Source organism: Hemitrygon akajei, chromosome 6, assembly GCF_048418815.1.
Source record: "Hemitrygon akajei chromosome 6, sHemAka1.3, whole genome shotgun sequence".
Lineage (NCBI taxonomy): Eukaryota > Metazoa > Chordata > Chondrichthyes > Myliobatiformes > Dasyatidae > Hemitrygon > Hemitrygon akajei.
The window spans coordinates 85,890,802-85,911,267 of record NC_133129.1 but is presented as its reverse complement, the minus strand read 5'-3'; the positions used below and the strand labels follow the sequence as shown (position 1 = coordinate 85,911,267).

Below are 20,466 nucleotides of genomic sequence, written 5' to 3'. Positions count from 1 at the left end.
AACTTGGCCCCCAGACTGTGCAGCCTTTGACTGTTAATGCTGATGGTGATGAACTTGGCCCCCAGACTGTGCAGCCTTTGACTGTTAATGCTGATGGTGATGAACTTGGCCCCCAGACTGTGCAGCCTTTGACTGTTAATGCTGACAGTGATGAACTTGGCCCCCAGACTGTGCAGCCTTTGACTGTTAATGCTGACAGTGATGAACTTGGCCCCCAGACTGTGCAGCCTTTGACTGTTAATGCTGACAGTGATGAACTTGGCCCCCAGACTGTGCAGCCTTTGACTGGTAATGCTGATGGTGATGAACTTGGCCCCCAGACTGTGCAGCCTTTGACTATTAATGCTGACAGTGATGAACTTGACCCCAGACTGTTCAGCCTTTGACTGTTAATGCTGATGGTGATGAACTTGGCCCCCAGACTGTGCAGCCTTTGACTGTTAATGCTGACAGTGATGAACTTGGCCCCCAGACTGTGCAGCCTTTGACTGTTAATGCTGACAGTGGTGAACTTGGCCCCCAGACTGTGCAGCCTTTGACTGTTAATGCTGACAGTGATGAACTTGGCCCCCAGACTGTGCAGCCTTTGACTGTTAATGCTGACAGTGGTGAACTTGGCCCCCAGACTGTGCAGCCTTTGACTGTTAATGCTGACAGTGATGAACTTGGCCCCCAGACTGTGCAGCCTTTGACTGTTAATGCTGACAGTGGTGAACTTGGCCCCCAGACTGTGCAGCCTTTGACTGTTAATGCTGATGGTGATGAACTTGGCCCCCAGACTGTGCAGCCTTTGACTGTTAATGCTGACAGTGATGAACTTGGCCCCCAGACTGTGCAGCCTTTGACTGTTAATGCTGACAGTGATGAACTTGGCCCCCAGACTGTGCAGCCTTTGACTGTTAATGCTGACAGTGATGAACTTGACCCCAGACTGTGCAGCCTTTGACTGTTAATGCTGACAGTGATGAACTTGGCCCCCAGACTGTGCAGCCTTTGACTGTTAATGCTGACAGTGATGAACTTGGCCCCCAGACTGTGCAGCCTTTGACTGTTAATGCTGACAGTGATGAACTTGACCCCCAGACTGTGCAGCCTTTGACTGTTAATGCTGATGGTGATGAACTTGACCCCAGACTGTGCAGCCTTTGACTGTTAATGCTGACAGTGATGAACTTGGCCCCCAGACTGTGCAGCCTTTGACTGTTAATGCTGACAGTGATGAACTTGGCCCCCAGACTGTGCAGCCTTTGACTGTTAATGCTGACAGTGATGAACTTGACCCCCAGACTGTGCAGCCTTTGACTGTTAATGCTGACAGTGATGAACTTGACCCCAGACTGTGCAGCCTTTGACTGTTAATGCTGACAGTGATGAACTTGGCCCCCAGACTGTGCAGCCTTTGACTGTTAATGCTGACAGTGATGAACTTGGCCCCCAGACTGTGCAGCCTTTGACTGTTAATGCTGACAGTGATGAACTTGACCCCCAGACTGTGCAGCCTTTGACTGTTAATGCTGATGGTGATGAACTTGACCCCCAGACTGTGCAGCCTTTGACTGTTAATGCTGATGGTGATGAACTTGACCCCCAGACTGTGCAGCCTTTGACTGTTAATGCTGACAGTGATGAACTTGACCCCAGACTGTGCAGCCTTTGACTGTTAATGCCTACAGTGATGAACTTGACCCCAGACTGTGCAGCCTTTGACTGTTAATGCTGATGGTGATGAACTTGGCCCCCAGACTGTGCAGCCTTTGACTGTTAATGCTGACAGTGATGAACTTGGCCCCCAGACTGTGCAGCCTTTGACTGTTAATGCTGACAGTGGTGAACTTGGCCCCCAGACTGTGCAGCATTTGACTGTTAATGCTGATGGTGATGAACTTGACCCCAGACTGTGCTGCCTTTGACTGTTAATGCTGATGGTGATGAACTTGGCCCCCAGACTGTTCAGCCTTTGACTGTTAATGCTGATGGTGATGAACTTGGCCCCCAGACTGTGCAGCCTTTGACTGTTAATGCTGACAGTGGTGAACTTGGCCCCCAGACTGTGCAGACTCCTTTTGTTTTTTCTCAAAACTGTTTGCAGCTTTGAAACTACGAACCTGTCCCTCTCCCCGTTCTCTCTTCTCCTCCTCCCCTGTCGGGCGGGAGATACAAAAGTTCAAGGACACAAACCACCAGACTCAAAGTTCAAAAGATTCAAAGTACATTTATTATCAAAGTATGTGTGCAGCATACAACCCTGAGATTTGTCCTCCCACAGACAGCCACGAGGCAGAGAAACACCGTGGAACACACACAAAATAATGGAGGAACTAACCCTTATGAAGCCTGCTGAATTCCTCCAGCCAGCACGTCGTGTGTGTTGCTCGGATTTCCAGCATCTCGTTTGTGATTGGAACACCATGGAACCCGTTCATAGAAAACATCAACTCCTACCCCAACACGCGAAAAAAAAACAAATTGCACAAACAAGAAACAAAAAATGAGTGAAAAGCACAGAGTATAAAACGCCAAACCACAAAGTCATTGAAAGACTCCAGGCATATGCAAGGACAACACCCTAGCTTACTGACATCAAAACTTTGAACAGCCCTCTCGTACACAAAAGATGAAGCCTTGATCTCCTAGTCTCCCTCATTTTAGGTCTCAGCACTGTGACAAAGTGTTTTCAATGAGTCAGTGGTTCAATTTAATATCAGAGAACGTACACAGTATACGACCTGAAATTCTCACTCTTCACAGACATCCACGAAACGGAAAAACAAAACCTGGAATCAGAATTGGATCAGGTTTGTTATCACTGGCATATTTGTGAAACTTGTTGTTTTGCAGGGCACAGTCCAGTGCAGGACATAAAAATTACTGTAGTCCCTCCTTTGGTCGGGGTCAACCGTGGATGTTACGTCCAAACTGTCAGAATCTGAATATCACCAGCATATGTCGTGAAACTTGTTGCCTTTGTGGCAACAGTACATTGCAATTTGTAATAATAGAGAAAAAACTGAATTACAGTAGATATATATATAATAAATAGTAAAAAAAAAACAGAAAAAAGTAGTGAGGTAGTGTTCATGGATTCAATATCCATTCAGAAATCAGGTGGCAGAGGGGAAGAAGCTGTTCCTGAATCATTGAGTGTTTGCCTTCAGACTCCCGTACCTTCCCCCTGATGGTAGCAATGAGAAAAGGGCGTGTCATGGGTGATGGGGGTCCTTAATGATGGACGTCCCCTTTTTGAGGCATCGCTCCTTGAAGATGTCCAGGATACGACGGAGGCTGGTGCCCATGATGGAGCTGACTGAGTTTACAACTCCCTGCAGCTGATTTTGATCCAGTGTAGTAGCCCTCCATACTAGATGGTGAGGTAGCTAGTTCGAATGCTGTCCACGGCACATCTGTAGAAACTTGTGAGTGTCTAAGGTGACATGTTAAATCTCCTCAAACTCCTAATGAATGCAGCCTCTGTTGTGCCTTCTGTCTAGCTGCATAGGTATGTTGGGCCCAGGTGAGATTCTCAGAGATGTTGATGGTCAGAAACTTGAAATTGCACACTCTATCTACTCCTAATCCCTTGCTGAGGACTGGTGTGTGTTCCCTTGTCTTACACACATAAGCCAATTTGCAAGCCAGGCCAGTACAATGGGGAGAGCAAGCTGTTGCCCACGAGGCAAGCTCCCCCTCTCCACGCAGCGGATGAACCTAACAGAACAGCAGCAACCATTACAGTTTGGCACCGGTCAGCACTGAACTTAACATGGGACTGTCTTAGGAACTCCAGCTCCAGAATTTTCCCTCGGGGTTTACTCCCAAAGCCTTCCCCATGAGTGGGTGTAGCCACAAGGCAGCAGAAGTTTGAGATCAGAGTTTTCCTCCTAGATAAGCTGCTGACCATGTCTGATGAGCCCCATCTGCCTGGTAACCCGCCTTTGCCCCTTCTCCTGTCAGTAGAAACAGTTCCTCTGGGCTTAGTAGCTAAGCCAGACGTGAAAGCCAGGAGATAGATTTGGTTGCCAGGGGCTATTTGAAACGCTCTGCATTGGGAGCATTTACTAGGTAGTGGCAACATTAAGGAACCTAAATATAACTACAACTTACAAATAAAATAGTGTAAAAGATAAATAGTGAGGTCGTGTTCATGGACCATCCAGAAATCTGATTGCAGAGGGGAAGAAGCTGTCCTGAAAATGTTGACTGTAACAATATATTCTCCACTCTGTTCTCCTTCTCACTATCTCAGCAAACTTACATGGGGAATGATACAGCCCAGTCCCTCTCAGGCCACCACTGAACACACTTACAAGGTGGGGCTGCTTCAAGAAAGCAGCATCCATCATCAAGGACCCCCACCATCCAGGTCATGCTCTCTTCTCACTGTCATCGGGCAGGAGGTACAGAAACCTTAGGTCCCACACCACCAGGTTCAGGAACAAACATCAGGTCCTGAACTGGTGTGGATAATTTCACTCACCTCAACTCTGAACTGATTTTATGACCTACAGAAGCACATTCAAGCACAACTCTCGAGTGTTATTTGTATCTGCACAGTTTGTCTTCTTTTGCACATCAGTTGTTTGTCAGTCTTTGCCTGTTTATGTACAGTTTTCATAAAAATTCTATTGTGTTTCTTCTTTCCAGTAAAAGCCTGCAAGAAAATGAATCTCAGGGTTGTATATGGTGACCTATATCTGTCTGTATGGCCGGCAATGTCAACAAGACAAGGGAAATGGTTATCAACTTCAGGAGAACTTGCACCACCCATAACCCCCTTTGCATCAGTGGAAACTACGAGCAGTTTCAAACTCCTCGGGGTACACAGTTTGCACGACCTCTCATGGCCCCAGAACACATTCTCCATAATCGGGGAAGCTCACCAACGTCTCTGCTCCCTGAGGAGGCTGAAGGGAGCTGGGCTTTGCACATCCATACTCACATCATTCTACAGATTCTAACAAGCTGCATCACTGCTTGGTACGGAAACAGGACAGGAGGACTCCACAACTCCCCGTGACCACGTGGGTTTCCTCCGGGTGCTCCGGTTTTCTCACACAGTCCAAATCGTACCAGTTGACAGGCCAATTGGTCACTGTGAATTGTTCCATAATTAGGCTAGGGTTAAGTCGGGGGATGGGCCTCAAAGGCTGGAAGGGCCTATTCCTCGCTGTATCTCAATATTAATGATAACTAAACTGCCTAATGCATCACTGGCAGCAGCCTACCACCCCAATTCCCCCTCCCCAAAAGACAACCCTTGGGAGAACATCAGACTCAATTCGAGTGACTGCATTACTACTAGTTGCTGTACCAAGCTGTGATGCAAAGCTTTCCATGTGTACTGATAAAAGTTGGCGAGGCTCGACGGGGACACGTCAGGTTTCCAGGTCATCGTGGGACAGTAGCAGTGTTGGTGAGAGAGGGAAAAGAGTGGGAGGGTAAACGTGAGTGTAAAAAGAGGGCGGAAAAGAACAAGGAGAACACAAGAGTTGGGAAGGCAGAAAAAAAAATTAAGAGTTGGTGAACAAGAATAAGAAAAAGAAAGAGCATCTTATGAGAGAAGAAGAGAGAGGTGGATGAAAATCAAGAGGTGTGGAGGGGAGAGGGGGAGAAAAGAGGGATGAGAGAGGTAGATGGGGAGGAAAGAGGGATAGAAGAGGTAGAAAGAGGGAGAGGTGAGAGAGGGACAGATGCAGAAAGACAGGGACAGAGACGAGCAGTGACTGAGGGAAAGAGAGAAGGCTTCATTGTGAGAGTTCATTGTGAAAACAACCATCTCCAATTACCCAGTTTGTCAGCAGATGTTTAATTGTGGATTTAATTAAGAAATCTCTTCATCACCCTCACAGGCAGGTTTCCTTACCTGGTGTAAACACAGACATATATTTATATCCTCCCCTCCCCGCTTCCTCTATTCCCCACTCTGGGCTTTTACCTCTCCTTACCTGCCCCAGGGTCCCCACTTCCTTCCCTTTCTCCTGTGGACCACCCTCCTCTCCTACCAGATTCCTTCCTCTCCAGCCCTTGACCTTTCCCACCCATCTGGATTCACCTGTCACCTTCCAGCTCCCCTCCCCCCCCCCCCCCCCCCCCCCCGCACCTTCTCATTCTGGCCCCTTCCTTTCCAGTCCTGAAGAAGGGTCTCAGCCCGAAACATTGACTGTTTATGCATTTCAACAGATGCTGCCTGGCCTGCTGAGTTCCTCCAGCACTTTGTGCGTTTTGCTGAAGATTTATACAGTCTACATACATGGACAAAGACTTCTTCCCTAAAATAACGCTCAGAGTATGGGAGCACAGGGGGCGAACTCCTTGTTGACTGCTCATCGACGCAGTTAAGGTCTCCGAACACTGTCCCACTTGTAATGGGAGTAACTTTTTGAATGTTAGTTTTGTTCTATTCTTTGTTAATTATGTAATTAAAATCATGTATGTGGATAAAAAGAACAAATTTGATTCATGGTGGAGCTCTCTCTACAACCTGGGGTCCACGGACCCCTCTCTTGGTGGTACTGGTTACTAACTTACTTACTGCCCTTTACACAGCTGGTGTTTAGGGCAGCAAAGAGGGTCGCCCATCACTGAGGCTGTTCTTTCTTCAATGTGTCAGCAGCTGGGTTTTCACCACTGTCAGTCACGCAGATCCCGGGTGGAGACTCGGGAATACCGTCACACTCAGATGTAGAAGGATTCTTCACTGCTGTTTCCGTAGCAGTTTTGTTTTACCAGTCAGCCCTGAGCTGAACCCCTGAACCTGAAGGACTGGTGGGCCACCGAGTCTGGCCTTTACCCTTTGACCTGTTTGGCATGGGTGACCCCCCCAAAAGCCAGAGCACTAGGCCCTGACTCCAGCCAACATGGCCCTCCAGGTCATTGAGGCACGTAAACTCCAAACCCTACGACAAGATTGTGGCCCTCTTGGAGGCATGCTATTGATCCACGGCATAAAAATGGTTGGGAACCTCTGTTCTGCACTGACTTGTCACACACACCCAGGTCAGGCTTTGCATGGAGGTTGTGTCACTTAGGAAATCTGCTGGCTGGTTGGGTTATGGATCCCAGGCCATCAGGCAGTAGAGGATTCTGCCCAAACTGACTGAGTGCCCTTCTCCCAGACTGCGTTCGTGCCTGGCTAACCCTAGAGAAGGCACACGTGGTATCCACAGGTATAATGGAGGATTTATGAGAATGGAGGATGTCACAGGGGCTTAATTAAGTTCTGGATGAAGTATGACCATGTTGTAATCTGAAAAATAAAGTCCTGGCTCCAGTCCTCATTCCGGACAAGATGGCGCCAGCGAACAGCAGTCCCTGGGTCAACATCTTCCAGGTACCTCACAAAAATGTCTTTTTTACTTCTTTTATGCCTGTCTTTCACCTCAAATGTGTTTCTGGGACTGGTAGAGCCTGTGATTTACGGTTTGGAGATCGACTGAGGGATCTATCCCTTTGCTGTTTCCGAGAAGATTCCAGGAAGTAAGTGCGTACACAGATAGCCTCGATGCAAAGAAACTTCAAGGTGGGGCCAAAACAGATGTTTGACTCCATCTCACTGATTAAAGTGTCCATTAATCACCAAGAAAGATTGAGGCATCGAGGTGAATGCAGAAGGTGAGTGGGAGTTCAGCGCTGACTACCTTGCTTTTGATCGTTACCAGGGAAGGAATCTATAAGGGGCCTATCGCCGTGTGGCTCACTGTGGCCGGTGGGTCGATCTCTGCTCGTGCAGTGTCCTTCTCTTTTGATGAACATTGGTGATATTGGAGGATCCTATTGTGGTTCTTCATTTATGGATTGGGCTGTAGACTTATCCAGACTTATAGTTTTTATATTCTGTGTTTTTAATCAATCGTTCCTTTTCCATTTTGTTGTGTGAGGAGAGGACATTTGGGCGTTGATGTTCCCTTGTGTTCTGTTAGTTTTGTTTTGTGGGGGGGCGGGGTTGTTTTTTGGGGGTCGATGTTCCTGGACCGGGTTCTGTGGGGAAGGGGGTTGATGCTCGGGAGGCTGTTCGTTTTGTGCGGGGGAGCTGGGTTTGTTGTTCCTCTCTGAACCACTTTCATGATCTTTCTTTGTTTCGAGGCTATCCAGAGAAGATGAATTTCAGGGTTGTATATGGATACTTGCCTTGATAGTAAATGAACCTTTGAAGCTGTGGCTGGTAGTCGTTTGAATGGTGGCATATTGAAGAATTGCAGTCATGTGATGCTCTAATCACTGAATAATCCTTTGAAAACAAATCCACAAAAAACACTGTTAAGGCGCAAACTGAAACTCCCTCTACACTGTCCCATCACACACTCCCAGGGTCAGACACAGGGTGAAGCTCCCTCTACACTGTCCCAACACACACTCCCAGGGTCAGACACAGAGTGAAGCTCCCTCTACACTGTCCCATCACACACTCCCGGGGTCAGACACAGAGTGAAGCTCCCTCTACACCGTCCCATCACACACTCCCGGGGTCAGACACAGAGTGAATCTCCCTCTACACCGTCCCATCACACACTCCCAGGGTCAGACACAGAGTGAAGCTCCCTCCACACTGTCCCATCACACACTCCCAGGGTCAGACACAGAGTGAAGCTCCCTCCACACTGTCCCATCACACACTCCCAGGGTCAGACACAGAGTGAAGCTCCCTCTACACTGTCCCATCACACACTCCCAGGGTCAGACACAGAGTGAAGCTCCCTCTACACCGTCCCATCACACACTCCCAAAGTCAAAGTGGACTTTGTGGTCATCTGCAGAAGTCCATGTCTGCAAACTTGCTTGGAGCAGCATCACATAGCATCAGCTGAGCAGCATTCACAAGAAAAACATAATTTAACGTACATTCTGCGGATTTTTATTGGAAGGATACACAATTAGAACCAAAAATATCCAGTTTAGAAGGTCACAAAAGTCAGAAGGTCTCTGGCTGGGCACATCCGATCTTTGAACACCTACAAAACGTTATTGGGAGGGGAGGGAGCTGCAGCCCGAGTGCCCTGAGGCTCTAACGTTACAGGTTAGTGTGGGTCGTTCCGGAAGGTTCATATATCACAGACACAGCAACACGGGAGCTGTTAGTGTCCCGGAGAGCCGGTGCTTGAAGTCCTCGGTCTATCAATCTGTGGCTGGGTCAGGGCTCCTTCCCCGCGGGCAGCCGTGCAAGAGTGGAAACTCCGTAGTGTGAGAGACCAGAGAGTGTGTAGCTAGGTCGGGGAGAGTCAGGCACAGTCGTGATCGTGGGGGTTTGAGTGTGCAAGCATCAGAGTGTGGCGTAGAGGGCTGGCGGTGAGGAAGTGTGAACAGTGGCGCTTGCTAGCTCGCGTGTTGTCCCGAGAGTGTGAGTGTGCACGCGTGTCAACCCGCCAGTGAGTACCGAGGGACCGCGTGTAAAGTGTGCATGGTGTGAGCGTGCAAGGAAAGTAAGTGTGCAGGGTTAGTGAGTGTCCGGAGGGGTGGGGCGCGATGGTGGGTTCCCGATCCGGCCGGGACTCGGGAGGGGGAGGCGGTGGGTCCGGGCGGGGAGGCAAGTTCTCAGTGGAGGAACTCTACGGCCTCAACACCAACAAGAAGCCCAGGTCGGTGGGACCGCCGGTCCGGCTGCCGAAGGACCGAGGGCCCGGCCTCACGGATGACTACCCGGTTACCGAGGAAGCCAGGGCAGCCTGGGAGAAGCAGAAGCTGGAGACCTTCCTCCGGGAATGCCGCATCTCGCTGGCCGACACGGTGTCCCAGCAGACCGGCATGGTCTACAGGTGAGGTGGAGGCACCCAGTTTGGGATTCCCTTTCCCGTCCCTCCCTCTGCTCCTCAATCCTTCCTCCCTTCAGAAACATCCCCCTCCATCTCCCTCAACCTCACCTCCTTCTCTCAACCTCACCCACTCAACCGCACCTCCCTCCCTCAGCGTCAACTTCTCTCACCTCATCCTCACCTTCCTCAATCTCACCTCCTTCCCTCAGCCTTACCTTCTGAACCTCAACCTCACCTTCCTCACCTCCTTCCCGCAACCTCACTTTCCTCCCTTAACCTCACCTCCTTCCCTCAACCTTACCTTCCTCACCTCATTCCCTCAACCTCACTTTCCTCCCTTAACCTCACCTCCTTCCCCCAACCTTACCTTCTGAACCTCAACCTCACCTTCCTCACCTCCTTCCCGCAACCTCACTTTCCTCCCTTAACCTCACTTTCCTCCCTTAACCTCACCTCCTTCCCTCAACCTTACCTTCCTCACCTCATTCCCTCAACCTCACTTTCCTCCCTTAACCTCACCTCCTTCCCTCAACCTTACCTTCCTCACCTCATTCCCTCAACCTCACTTTCCTCCCTTAACCTCACCTTCCCTCAACCTTACCTTCTGAACCTCAACCTCACTCACCTTCCTCAGCCTCAATCTCACCTCATCCCCCAACCTCAACTTCACCTCTCTCACCTCATCCTCCTCTCTGCCAACCTCAACCTCAAACTCATCTTCATCTCAGCTTCACCTCCCTCAACCTCTCCTCCCTCAAATTCAGTTTTACCTTTCACCTCTTGGCTCCCTCACTTCCCTCAACCTTATCTCCCTCTACCTCATTTTCCACCTCACTTTCCTCAATCTCATCTTCCACCTCAACCCCACCTCAACTTCATGTCCCTCAACCTCAACTTACTCGACAGTGACCTCACCTCAACATCCCTCAATCTCAAATCACTCACCTCACCTACTCCCCTCCTCAACCTCATCTACTCCCCTCCTCTAACTCACCTTACCCCCATTACCCCTGTTCATCCCCAACTTCACTTACCATGCCCTTCTCAGCCCCACCTTCTACCCCTTCAACATTCTCCTCCCTCCTTCCAGAGCCCCTATCCCCTACCCTTGCTCTGGAATATCCTCCTTCCTGCACTTCTCTCAATCCACCTCCACATTTAAGTTTTGAGGTACAACCCTCCATTAAAGCCTCCTACCCCCACACCCCCATCTGTGTTCATCTCCCCTCTCGGTAACTGCCTTCATTAATAATTATTTTGCTCTGTTTACTGATAAATATTCTGTGTGTTTTCTGGACCTATGTGTCTGTGGCCTTGCTGCAAATTATTCATTGTTACCTGTTGTGAGGATCACTAGCAAACTCGTGCAGGAATCTCTTCGGCAATTCAGACTAAAGACTTGTGACATAATTTAATTAGAAAAACTAACAGTAGCTCAGGCAAACTCTGCAGAATCTCGATGAGAAATCACTAGCGATACTCAGAAGAACTCGGCCTGATTTTCAGCCACAATGACCCAACAGAGGGAGGTTGGCAAGCCCCCCACCCCCCACCGAAATACACCCTGGAGCATGTAGAGATTCTGGACACTGTGCTAATTAAATAAAAGTGATAAGCACATAGCACATACAAGATGGCAAGCACGTGTATGTGTATGTGTACTTTGCCATGCAAAGTAAACGTCCAGATCGGGAGGCCATCAAGGCTGCAGAACTCTGCAGTCCGCTACAATACAGCTTGCCTTCTGTTGAGTGAACACTGGGGGGCAGCACTGACTCGAGGCTGGACGACATGTCACACCTCCCACCGGTGGAACCCACTGACTCTATCCTGGCGGCTGTAAGCAGGCGACACCGCGGCTTGAGGCCTACGACCAAGCTCCCCCGCCATCCGCCGGTGTGATCGGCCTCGTCACTTTTATTGCAGGAGAGAACAAGGTCAGTGACTCACAGACTTGGCCTAACTTCTTCATGCTGGGTGTAGGGTGGCACAGTGAGTAGAGTTGCTGCCTCACAGTCCCAGAGACGTGGATTCAGTTCGATCCCGCCTTCCCACCCCTCAGCCATCAGGCTCCTGAACCAGTGTGGATAACTTCACTCACCTCGACTCTGAACCCATTCCACTCCATAAGGACTCGATGAGTCGAGTGGCCCCATTCTGCTCCTGTGCCTCATGGGCTTATGGACTGTGCGGCCGTGGCCTGCGAGCATCAGGCTCCTGGACGGGCGGCCGCAGTGCATTGGCTTAATGGCTATGGATTCACTTCCGTGGACTCTGCGGTCCATGTTCTGCATCTTGTTTCTTATTGTTTGCACGATTTGTTCTCTTTTGTTTCCCGGTCTTTGTTATTTGGGTTTTTTAAAAATGGGTTCTATTATGTTTCTTTGTTTTGTGGCTGCCCGCAAGCAGACAAATCTCAAGGTTTTGTACAGTGTACAGAGTTGGACGATAAATGTACTTTGAACTTCGAAAGGGTACAGCAAAGATTTACCAGGATGTTGCCTGAACCTCGGGGTGGGGTGGGGGGGGCTTGAGTTACAAGGAGAGGTTGTGTGGACTGACTCTGGGATGCAGGGATGAGCGGGGAGCCTAACTGTTTGTTACACATAAAACCAACAAGATTTGCGGATGGCACCAAGATTGGGGTGTAGTCGACAGCCGGGAAGACTGTCGTGGTTTTGCAACGGAGTCTGGTCCAGCTGAAAAAATGGGCTGAAGAATGTCAGATGGAATTCAATGCAGCCAGGTGTGAAGTGTTGCACGTCAATAGGACCAAACAGGGAACAGCGGGGCACTGAGGAGTGTGGTGGAACAAAGGGATCTGGGAATACAGATCCATAATTCATTGAAAGTGGTGTCTCGGGTAGATAGGGTCATAAAGAAAGCTTTTGGCTCATTGGCCTTCAGGTTGAGTACAGGAGATGGGATGTTATGTTGAAGTTATACGAGACGTTGGTGAGGCCTAATTTGGAGTATTGTGCGCAGTCACGGTCACCTGCCTAGAGGAAAGACGTAGATAAGGTTGAAAGAGTACAGAGAACATTTACAAGGACGTAACTGGAAGACTGAGGGAAGATTTCAAAGGTGCAAATGTCCATTTATTATCAAAGCATGTATCTGTATACAACCCTGAAATTTGTGTTCTCCAGAGAGCCATGAAACAAAGAACAAGAAAGTTGTTCAGAGAGAAACAACAAACTCACCCCCCCGTACAAAAGAGAACAGCAAACTAATAATCAACCCCCAAAACCCCCCTCTCCCACACAGGAACATCAACCCCCAAACAACGCAACAAAAAGGAAAAGGAACGGGCGATTAAAAAAAAAACACACAGAATATGAAATGTCCACAGTCCATAAACAGCAGTACCACGATACCATCCTACGATATCGGCGACTTCCATCGAGAGAGAAGGCTACCGCACGAGTCAGAGAGGCTTACTCACCTGCCACAGCAATAGTCCTTCTCAGGCAGTGATCACAAGGCAAGCGGTCGGCGCTGTAATTCTCGCTCACCTCATACATTCCCCACGATGTCTCAATCTTGCTCGACGCTTAAATCAGCTAAATGGACGCTTTAAATGGCGAAATGGAGTCAAACATCGACCCGCGCCCTGACTCAAAAGTTTCTTCGCATCAAGGCCAGCTCGCTTCCCAGAAAACGTGGACCCGTATGGGTCCCAGTAATGCCTGCCTTTTTGTTGGCTTTGTGGAACAGTCCATGTTCCAAGTCTGTACCGGTATCCGTCCCCCTCTTTTCCTTCACTACATTGGCACTGCCTCCTGCACACATGCTGAGCTAGTTGACTTAATTAACTTTGAGTCCAAATTTTACCTATCTGGGGCCCATGGCTACTCCTCGAGTTTGTAGAAAGTGGGAGGAGCTGAAGGAAAACTGGGTGAGGGTGAGGATCAGTTCCGCCAGATGGAGGAGGGTGGTGTTGGAGGGGAACTGATACCACAGATGCTACCTGAGCTGCTGAGGTCCCCCTATAGTTTGTGTGGTTCGTGGACCCGGCCCACCTCTCCCGGAAGGCTGGTCTGCCCGCTGTCATTCTCTCTGTCAACCTGACAGGGTGTATCGGGAAAACCTTTACGGGATTCTGGATGTGTTTGGACACAGACCCTTTCACTTTGGAAGAGGGGTGCATCAGGAGTGACTCGTGTCCAGCCACACCTGCTTGTGATGAATTTCCCTTTACACCAGGAGCTCCCAACCTTCTCTACGTCATGAACCAATACCATTCAGGAACGAGTCCATGGGCCCCAGGTTGGGAACCCCGACTATCCCACAGCCACGGAGCCCTGCTGTCCTGGTCACTCTCTCCCCTCCCTGCTCCGATCGAGCAGAAGATACGAAAGCTTGAGAAGATGTACCTCCTGGCTCAAGGTTATCTTCTCACCTCTTAGACCATAAGGCATAGAAGCAGATTCCACATTCCATCATCCAGGCTGATTTATTATCCCTCTCCACCAGTCTCCTGCCTTCTCCCTGTAACCTTTGATGCCCTGACTAATCAACAACCTATCAAACTCTGCTTTAAATATACCCAATGTCTTGGCCTCCAAAGCCGTCTGTGGCAATGAATTCCACAGATTGACCAGCATCTGGCTAAAGCAGTGGTTCCCAACATGGGGGGTTCATGGACCCCCCCCCCACCTCAGTTAATGATAAGGCTCCATGGCATAAAAAGGGTTATAAACCCCTGGGTTAAAGAAATTCCTCTTCATCTCTGTTCTAAAGGATGCCCCTCTGTTCTGAGGCTGTAGCCTCTGGTCTTAGGCTCCCCCACCATAGGAAACGTCCTCTCCACATCCACTCTGTTAAGGCCTTTCAACATTTGTTTCGATGAGATCCTCCCCCTCATTCTTCTAAACTCCCGCGAGTACGGGCCCAGAGCCGTTAACTGCTCCTCCTAGGTTAACCCTTTCATTCCTGGGATCATTCTCATGAACTTCCTGTGGGCCTTCTCCAATGGCACCTCTTGACTGGATTTCTTATACAATCAAGATCTGCCAGTCTATCTCGATATGGCCCCTGCATTTTATTTGTCTGCCTTCACTGCACTTTGTCTGTAAGTGTAACACTCCATTCTGCATTCTGTCTCCTCGTTTACTACTCTGGTATATTCTTTGTTAGGGAAGATCTGTCTGGATGGCACGCAGGGGAAGCTTTTCACTCTATCTCAGTATCTGCAACAACTACTAGGCCCTCATATTACAACCGAGTCTCCCGTTGATCCTGGCAACATTTACAAAATATTCAATGTCTTTCTTTTTACAGGAACCTGGGGAAATCAGGTCTTAGAGTGTCTTGTCTGGGTATTGGTGAGTACATGACCATCCTTACATGGAACTAAGTCGGCCTGTGCATTCGTGTGTCTCGGGCAGCAGAGTGCTTAGCACAAAGCTTCACATTCCCGGCGACCCGGGTTCAATTCCCGCTGCTGTCGGTCAGGAGTTTGTACGTTCTCCCTGTGACCACGCGGATTTCCTCCGGGGGCTCTGGTTTCCTCCCACGGTCCAAAGACGTCCGGGTTAGGGTTAGTAAGTTGTGGGCATACTCTGTTGGTGCAGGAAGCGGGGAGACACCTATAGGCTGCCCCCAGCAAAACCCTCAGAGTGACTGTTGTCTGGGTATTGGGTGAGTACATGACCATCCTTGTACAGAACAAGGTGCACCTGGGGGTGTGCATGTGTCTTGGGCAGTGTAGTGGTTAGTGTAACCTCATCTGGGTTCACTACAGACTTATGAGGGGTATAGATAGGGTAAATGCAAGCAGGCTTTTTCCACTGAGGTTGCGAAGGACACAACCAGAGGTCATGGGTTAAAGGTGAAAGGTGAAAAGTTTAAGCAGAACATGAGGGAAATCTTCTTCACTCGGAGTGTGGAACGAGCTGCCAGCGCAAGTGGTGCACGTGAGCTTGATTTCAACGTTTCAGAGAAGTTTGGATAGGTACATGGATGGTCGGGGTGTGGAGAGCCGTGGTCTGGTGCAGGTCAATGGGAGTAGGCACTTTAAATGGTTCAGCACAGACTAGAAGGGCTGAAGGGCTGTACTTTTTTGTGGCTATCTATCGGAACAAAATAATTGTTACCTCGGAACCAATGCAGCAGAAAAATTACACGAAACATCAGAATCAGGTTTAATATCACCGGTATATGTCATTAAATTTCTTGTCTTTGTGGCAGCAGCACAATGCAATATATAGCCCTGCACTGTTTTGTGTACTTTCTGTAGTCCTGTGCAGGTCTGTAGTCTAGTCTAGTTTTTATATTGTTTTACGTAGTCAGTGTAGCCTTGCGCTGTCTCACATAGTCTAGTGTAGTTTTGTGTTGTTTCATGCAGCACCATGGTCCTGGAGGAACGTTGTTTTGTTTTTACTGTGTACTGTACCAGCAGTTTATAGTCAAAATGACAATAACAGTACTGAACTACAGTAAGTATTTAGATATATTAAATAGATTAAATAAGCAGTGCAAAAATAGAAATAAAAAAGTAGTGAGGTAGTGTTCTTGGGTTCAATGTCCAGTCAGAAATCAGATGGCAGAGGGGAAGAAGCTGTTCCTGAATCATTCAGTATGACACTTCAGGCTCCTGTACCTCCTCCCTGATGGTATCAATGAAAACAAGGCATGCCCTGGGTGCTGGGGGTCTTAATGATGGATGTCGCCTTTTTAAGGCATCACTCTTTGAAGATGTCCTGGATACTACGGAGGTTAGAGCCCATGATGGAACTGACTGAGTTTACAACTCTCTGCAGCTTATTTCGATCCTGTGCAGTAGTAAGGAACACAATAAATTTGAATACAGAAGATAGTTTATATACTGATGCACCATCAATAACTCACTCTGAGACGTAAGAAGCGAGATATCGGCTTTTATTGACTGGAAGAATGAACAACACTACATCCTGGAGAATGAGGCCGGGCTCAGGCCTCAATCGCCTTTATACAGGGGTCTGTGGGAGGAGCCACAGGAGCAGTCCAGACAGGTATATGTAGTTCACCACATATACTTAGACTGGATGTCCATGATGCTGGGCTGTACACAAGGGGACCGACAGGAAATGATAAAGTAGTGGTGGTTGGGAGTGTGGAGGTATTGATCAGCCTGTCCAACTCTCTGTAGTGTCTGTCTCGATCACTTCCTCAGGCAGTGTGATGACATTGTGTGATGACAATGTGTGATGACATTGCCCCTCAGGTTCCTCCTGTATCGTTCCCCCTCCACCCTGTATCGTTCCCCCTCCTCCTGTATCGTTCCCCCTCCACCCTGTATCGTTCCCCCTCCTCCTGTATCGTTCCCCCTCCACCTCATTGTGATCTTGCACTGCATCGTCTGCCTGCAATGCACTCTTTCAACAGTCGTTACCCTTTATTCTGCATGGTTATTGCTTTCCCTTGTTCTACCTCGAAGCACTGTGTCACGATCTGATCTGCATGTACAGTACGCAAGACCGGTCCATCTCGATACATGTGGCGATAGTCAAGCAGTACAACACATCCTGAGGAAAGAGAATGTGTGTATTCACTCTGTATGTCCCTCGTGATTCCTTACCCCTCTGTAAGGTCACCCTCACTCTTCTGTGCCCCAAGGACTGAAGTCCTTGCCCTCCCAATCTCTCCCTGTAGTCCCTCAAATCCTGGCAACATTTTTCCATTTTTCTGCACCCTTAATGGCAACTTTCCTGCAGCAGGGTGACCAAAACCGAGCACAACACTCCGAGTGTGGTCTCACTTACACCCACAACGTAACCTCCCAGCCCCTGTACTCAATGCCCTGACTGGTGAAGGTCTTTTACTGAGATACAGTGCAGAATAGGCCCTACTGGGCCATCGAGCCACGCCACCCAACAATCCCCCGATTTAATCCGAGCCTAATTTCAGGAACATTAGCAATGACCAATTAACCTACCGACCAGTACTTCTTTGGACTGTAGGATGAAACCGGAGCACCCGGAGGAAATCCACATGGTTCCTGGGAGAACGGACAGGCAGTGGCGGAAATTGAACCTGGGTCACCTGTGCTGTAAAATATTGCTAACCATTACACTTCTGTAAAGTCCTCTCCTCACCACCCTGTCAACATGTGACGCTACTTCCATCGGGAGAGCAAGGGGAGAGGGTCGCTGAAGGTGGGGCTGAGGGGCTAACGGAGAAGCTGGGAGGGGAAGGAACTGGGCTGGTGTTGGGAGGAGTGGGGCGGCATTGGGAGGAGTGGGCTGGTGTTGGGAGGAGTGGGGTGGCATTGGGGGGAGTGGGCTGGTGTTGGGGGGAGTGGGGTGGTGTTGGGAGGAGTGGGCTGGTGTTGGGAGGAGTGGGGCAGCATTGGGGGGAGTGGGCTGGTGTTGGGAGGAGTGGGGTGGCATTGGGGGGAGTGGGCTGGTGTTGGGGGGAGTGGGCTGGTGTTGGGGGAGTGGGCTGGTGTTGGGGGAGTGGGCTGGTGTTGGGGGAGTGGGCTGGTGTTGGGGGGAGTGGGCTGGTGTTGGGGGGAGTGGGCTGGTGTTGGGGGAGTGGGCTGGTGTTGGGGGGAGTGGGCTGGTGTTGGGGGGAGTGGGCTGGTGTTGGGAGGAGTGGGCTGGTGTTGGGGGGAGTGGGCTGGTGTTGGGGGGAGTGGGGTGGCGTTGGGAGGAGTGGGCTGGTGTTGGGGGGAGTGGGCTGGTGTTGGGGGGAGTGGGCTGGTGTTGGGGGGAGTGGGCTGGTGTTGGGGGGAGTGGGCTGGTGTTGGGAGGAGTGGGCTGGTGTTGGGAGGAGTGGGCTGGCGTTGGGAGGAGTGGGGTGGCATTGGGAGGAGTGGGCTGGCATTGGGAGGAGTGGGCTGGCGTTGGGGGGAGTGGGCTGGCGTTGGGAGGAGTGGGGTGGCGTTGGGAGGAGTGGGCTGGTGTTGGGGGGAGTGGGGCAGCATTGGGGGGAGTGGGCTGGTGTTGGGGGGAGTGGGCTGGTGTTGGGAGGAGTGGGCTGGTGTTGGGAGGAGTGGGCTGGTGTTGGGAGGAGTGGGGTGGCGTTGGGAGGAGTGGGCTGGTGTTGGGGGGAGTGGGGCAGCATTGGGGGGAGTGGGCTGGTGTTGGGGGGAGTGGGCTGGTGTTGGGAGGAGTGGGCTGGCGTTGGGAGGAGTGGGCTGTGTTGGGGGGAGTGGGCTGGTGTTGGGGGGAGTGGGGTGGTGTTGGGGGGAGTGGGCTGTGTTGGGAGGAGTGGGGTGGTGTTGGGGGGAGTGGGCTGTGTTGGGAGGAGTGGGCTGGTGTTGGGGGGAGTGGGCTGGTGTTGGGGGGAGTGGGCTGGTGTTGGGAGGAGTGGGCTGTGTTGGGAGGAGTGGGGTGGCGTTGGGAGGAGTGGGGCAGCATTGGGAGGAGTGGGGTGGTGTTGGGGGGAGTGGGCTGGTGTTGGGAGGAGTGGGGTGGCATTGGGGGGAGTGGGGTGGCATTGGGGGGAGTGGGCTGGTGTTGGGGGGAGTGGGGCAGCATTGGGGGGAGTGGGCTGGTGTTGGGGGGAGTGGGCTGGTGTTGGGGGGAGTGGGCTGGTGTTGGGAGGAGTGGGCTGGTGTTGGGGGGAGTGGGCTGTGTTGGGAGGAGTGGGCTGTGTTGGGAGGAGTGGCTGGTGTTGGGAGGAGTGGGCTGGTGTTGGGGGAGTGGGCTGTGTTGGGGGGAGTGGGCTGGTGTTGGGAGGAGTGGGCTGGTGTTGGGAGGAGTGGCTGGTGTTGGGGGGAGTGGGCTGGTGTTGGGAGGAGTGGGCTGGTGTTGGGGGGAGTGGGCTGGTGTTGGGGGGAGTGGGCTGTGTTGGGAGGAGTGGCTGGCGTTGGGAGGAGTGGGCTGTGTTGGGGGGAGTGGGCTGGCGTTGGGGGGAGTGGGCTGGTGTTGGGGGGAGTGGGCTGGTGTTGGGAGGAGTGGCTGGTGTTGGGGGGAGTGGGCTGGTGTTGGGAGGAGTGGGCTGGTGTTGGGGGGAGTGGGGTGGTGTTGGGAGGAGTGGGGTGGCGTTGGGAGGAGTGGGCTGGTGTTGGGGGGAGTGGGCTGGTGTTGGGAGGAGTGGGCTGGTGTTGGGGGGAGTGGGCTGGTGTTGGGGGGAGTGGGCTGGTGTTGGGAGGAGTGGGCTGTGTTGGGGGGAGTGGGCTGGTGTTGGGGGGAGTGGGCTGTGTTGGGAGGAGTGGGGTGGCGTTGGGAGGAGTGGGCTGGTGTTGGGAGGAGTGGGGTGGTGTTGGGAGGAGTGGGCTGGTGTTGGGGGGAGTGGGCTGGTGTTGGGAGGAGTGGGCTGGTGTTGGGGGGAGTGGGCTGGTGTTGGGAGGAGTGGGGTGGTGTTGGGGGGAGTGGGCTGGTGTTGGGGGGAGTGGGGTGGTGTTGGGAGGAGTGGGCTGGTGTTGGGAGGAGTGGGGTGGTGTTGGGGGGAGTGGGCTGGTGTTGGGAGGAGTGGGCTGTGTTGGGAGGAGTGGGCTGGTGTTGGGAGGAGTGGGCTGTGTTGGGGGGAGTGGGCTGGTGTTGGGGGAGTGGGCTGGTGTTGGGAGGGGTGGGCTGGTGTTGGGAGGAGTGGGGTGGCGTTGGGGGGAGTGGGCTGGTGTTGGGGGGAGTGGGCTGGTGTTGGGAGGAGTGGGCTGGTGTTGGGGGAGTGGGCTGGTGTTGGGAGGGGTGGGCTGGTGTTGGGAGGAGTGGGGTGGCGTTGGGGGGAGTGGGCTGGTGTTGGGGGGAGTGGGCTGGTGTTGGGAGGAGTGGGGTGGTGTTGGGGGGAGTGGGCT

At 51.4% G+C, this 20,466-nt stretch overlaps 1 protein-coding gene across 1 annotated transcript in view; it reads left to right on the top strand.

The window, feature by feature from the left end:
* Positions 1–9,063: 9,063 nt before the first annotated feature.
* LOC140728734 (voltage-gated potassium channel subunit beta-2-like) overlaps positions 9,064–20,466 on the top strand; it is a 70,937-nt gene continuing 59,534 nt past the window's right edge. Inside the window, exons 1-2 of the mRNA XM_073047686.1 lie at positions 9,064–9,746; positions 15,027–15,070. Coding sequence (XP_072903787.1) covers positions 9,457–9,746; positions 15,027–15,070 — 334 coding nt within the window. The 5' untranslated portion in view covers positions 9,064–9,456. The remainder of the gene's footprint in view (positions 9,747–15,026; positions 15,071–20,466) is intronic.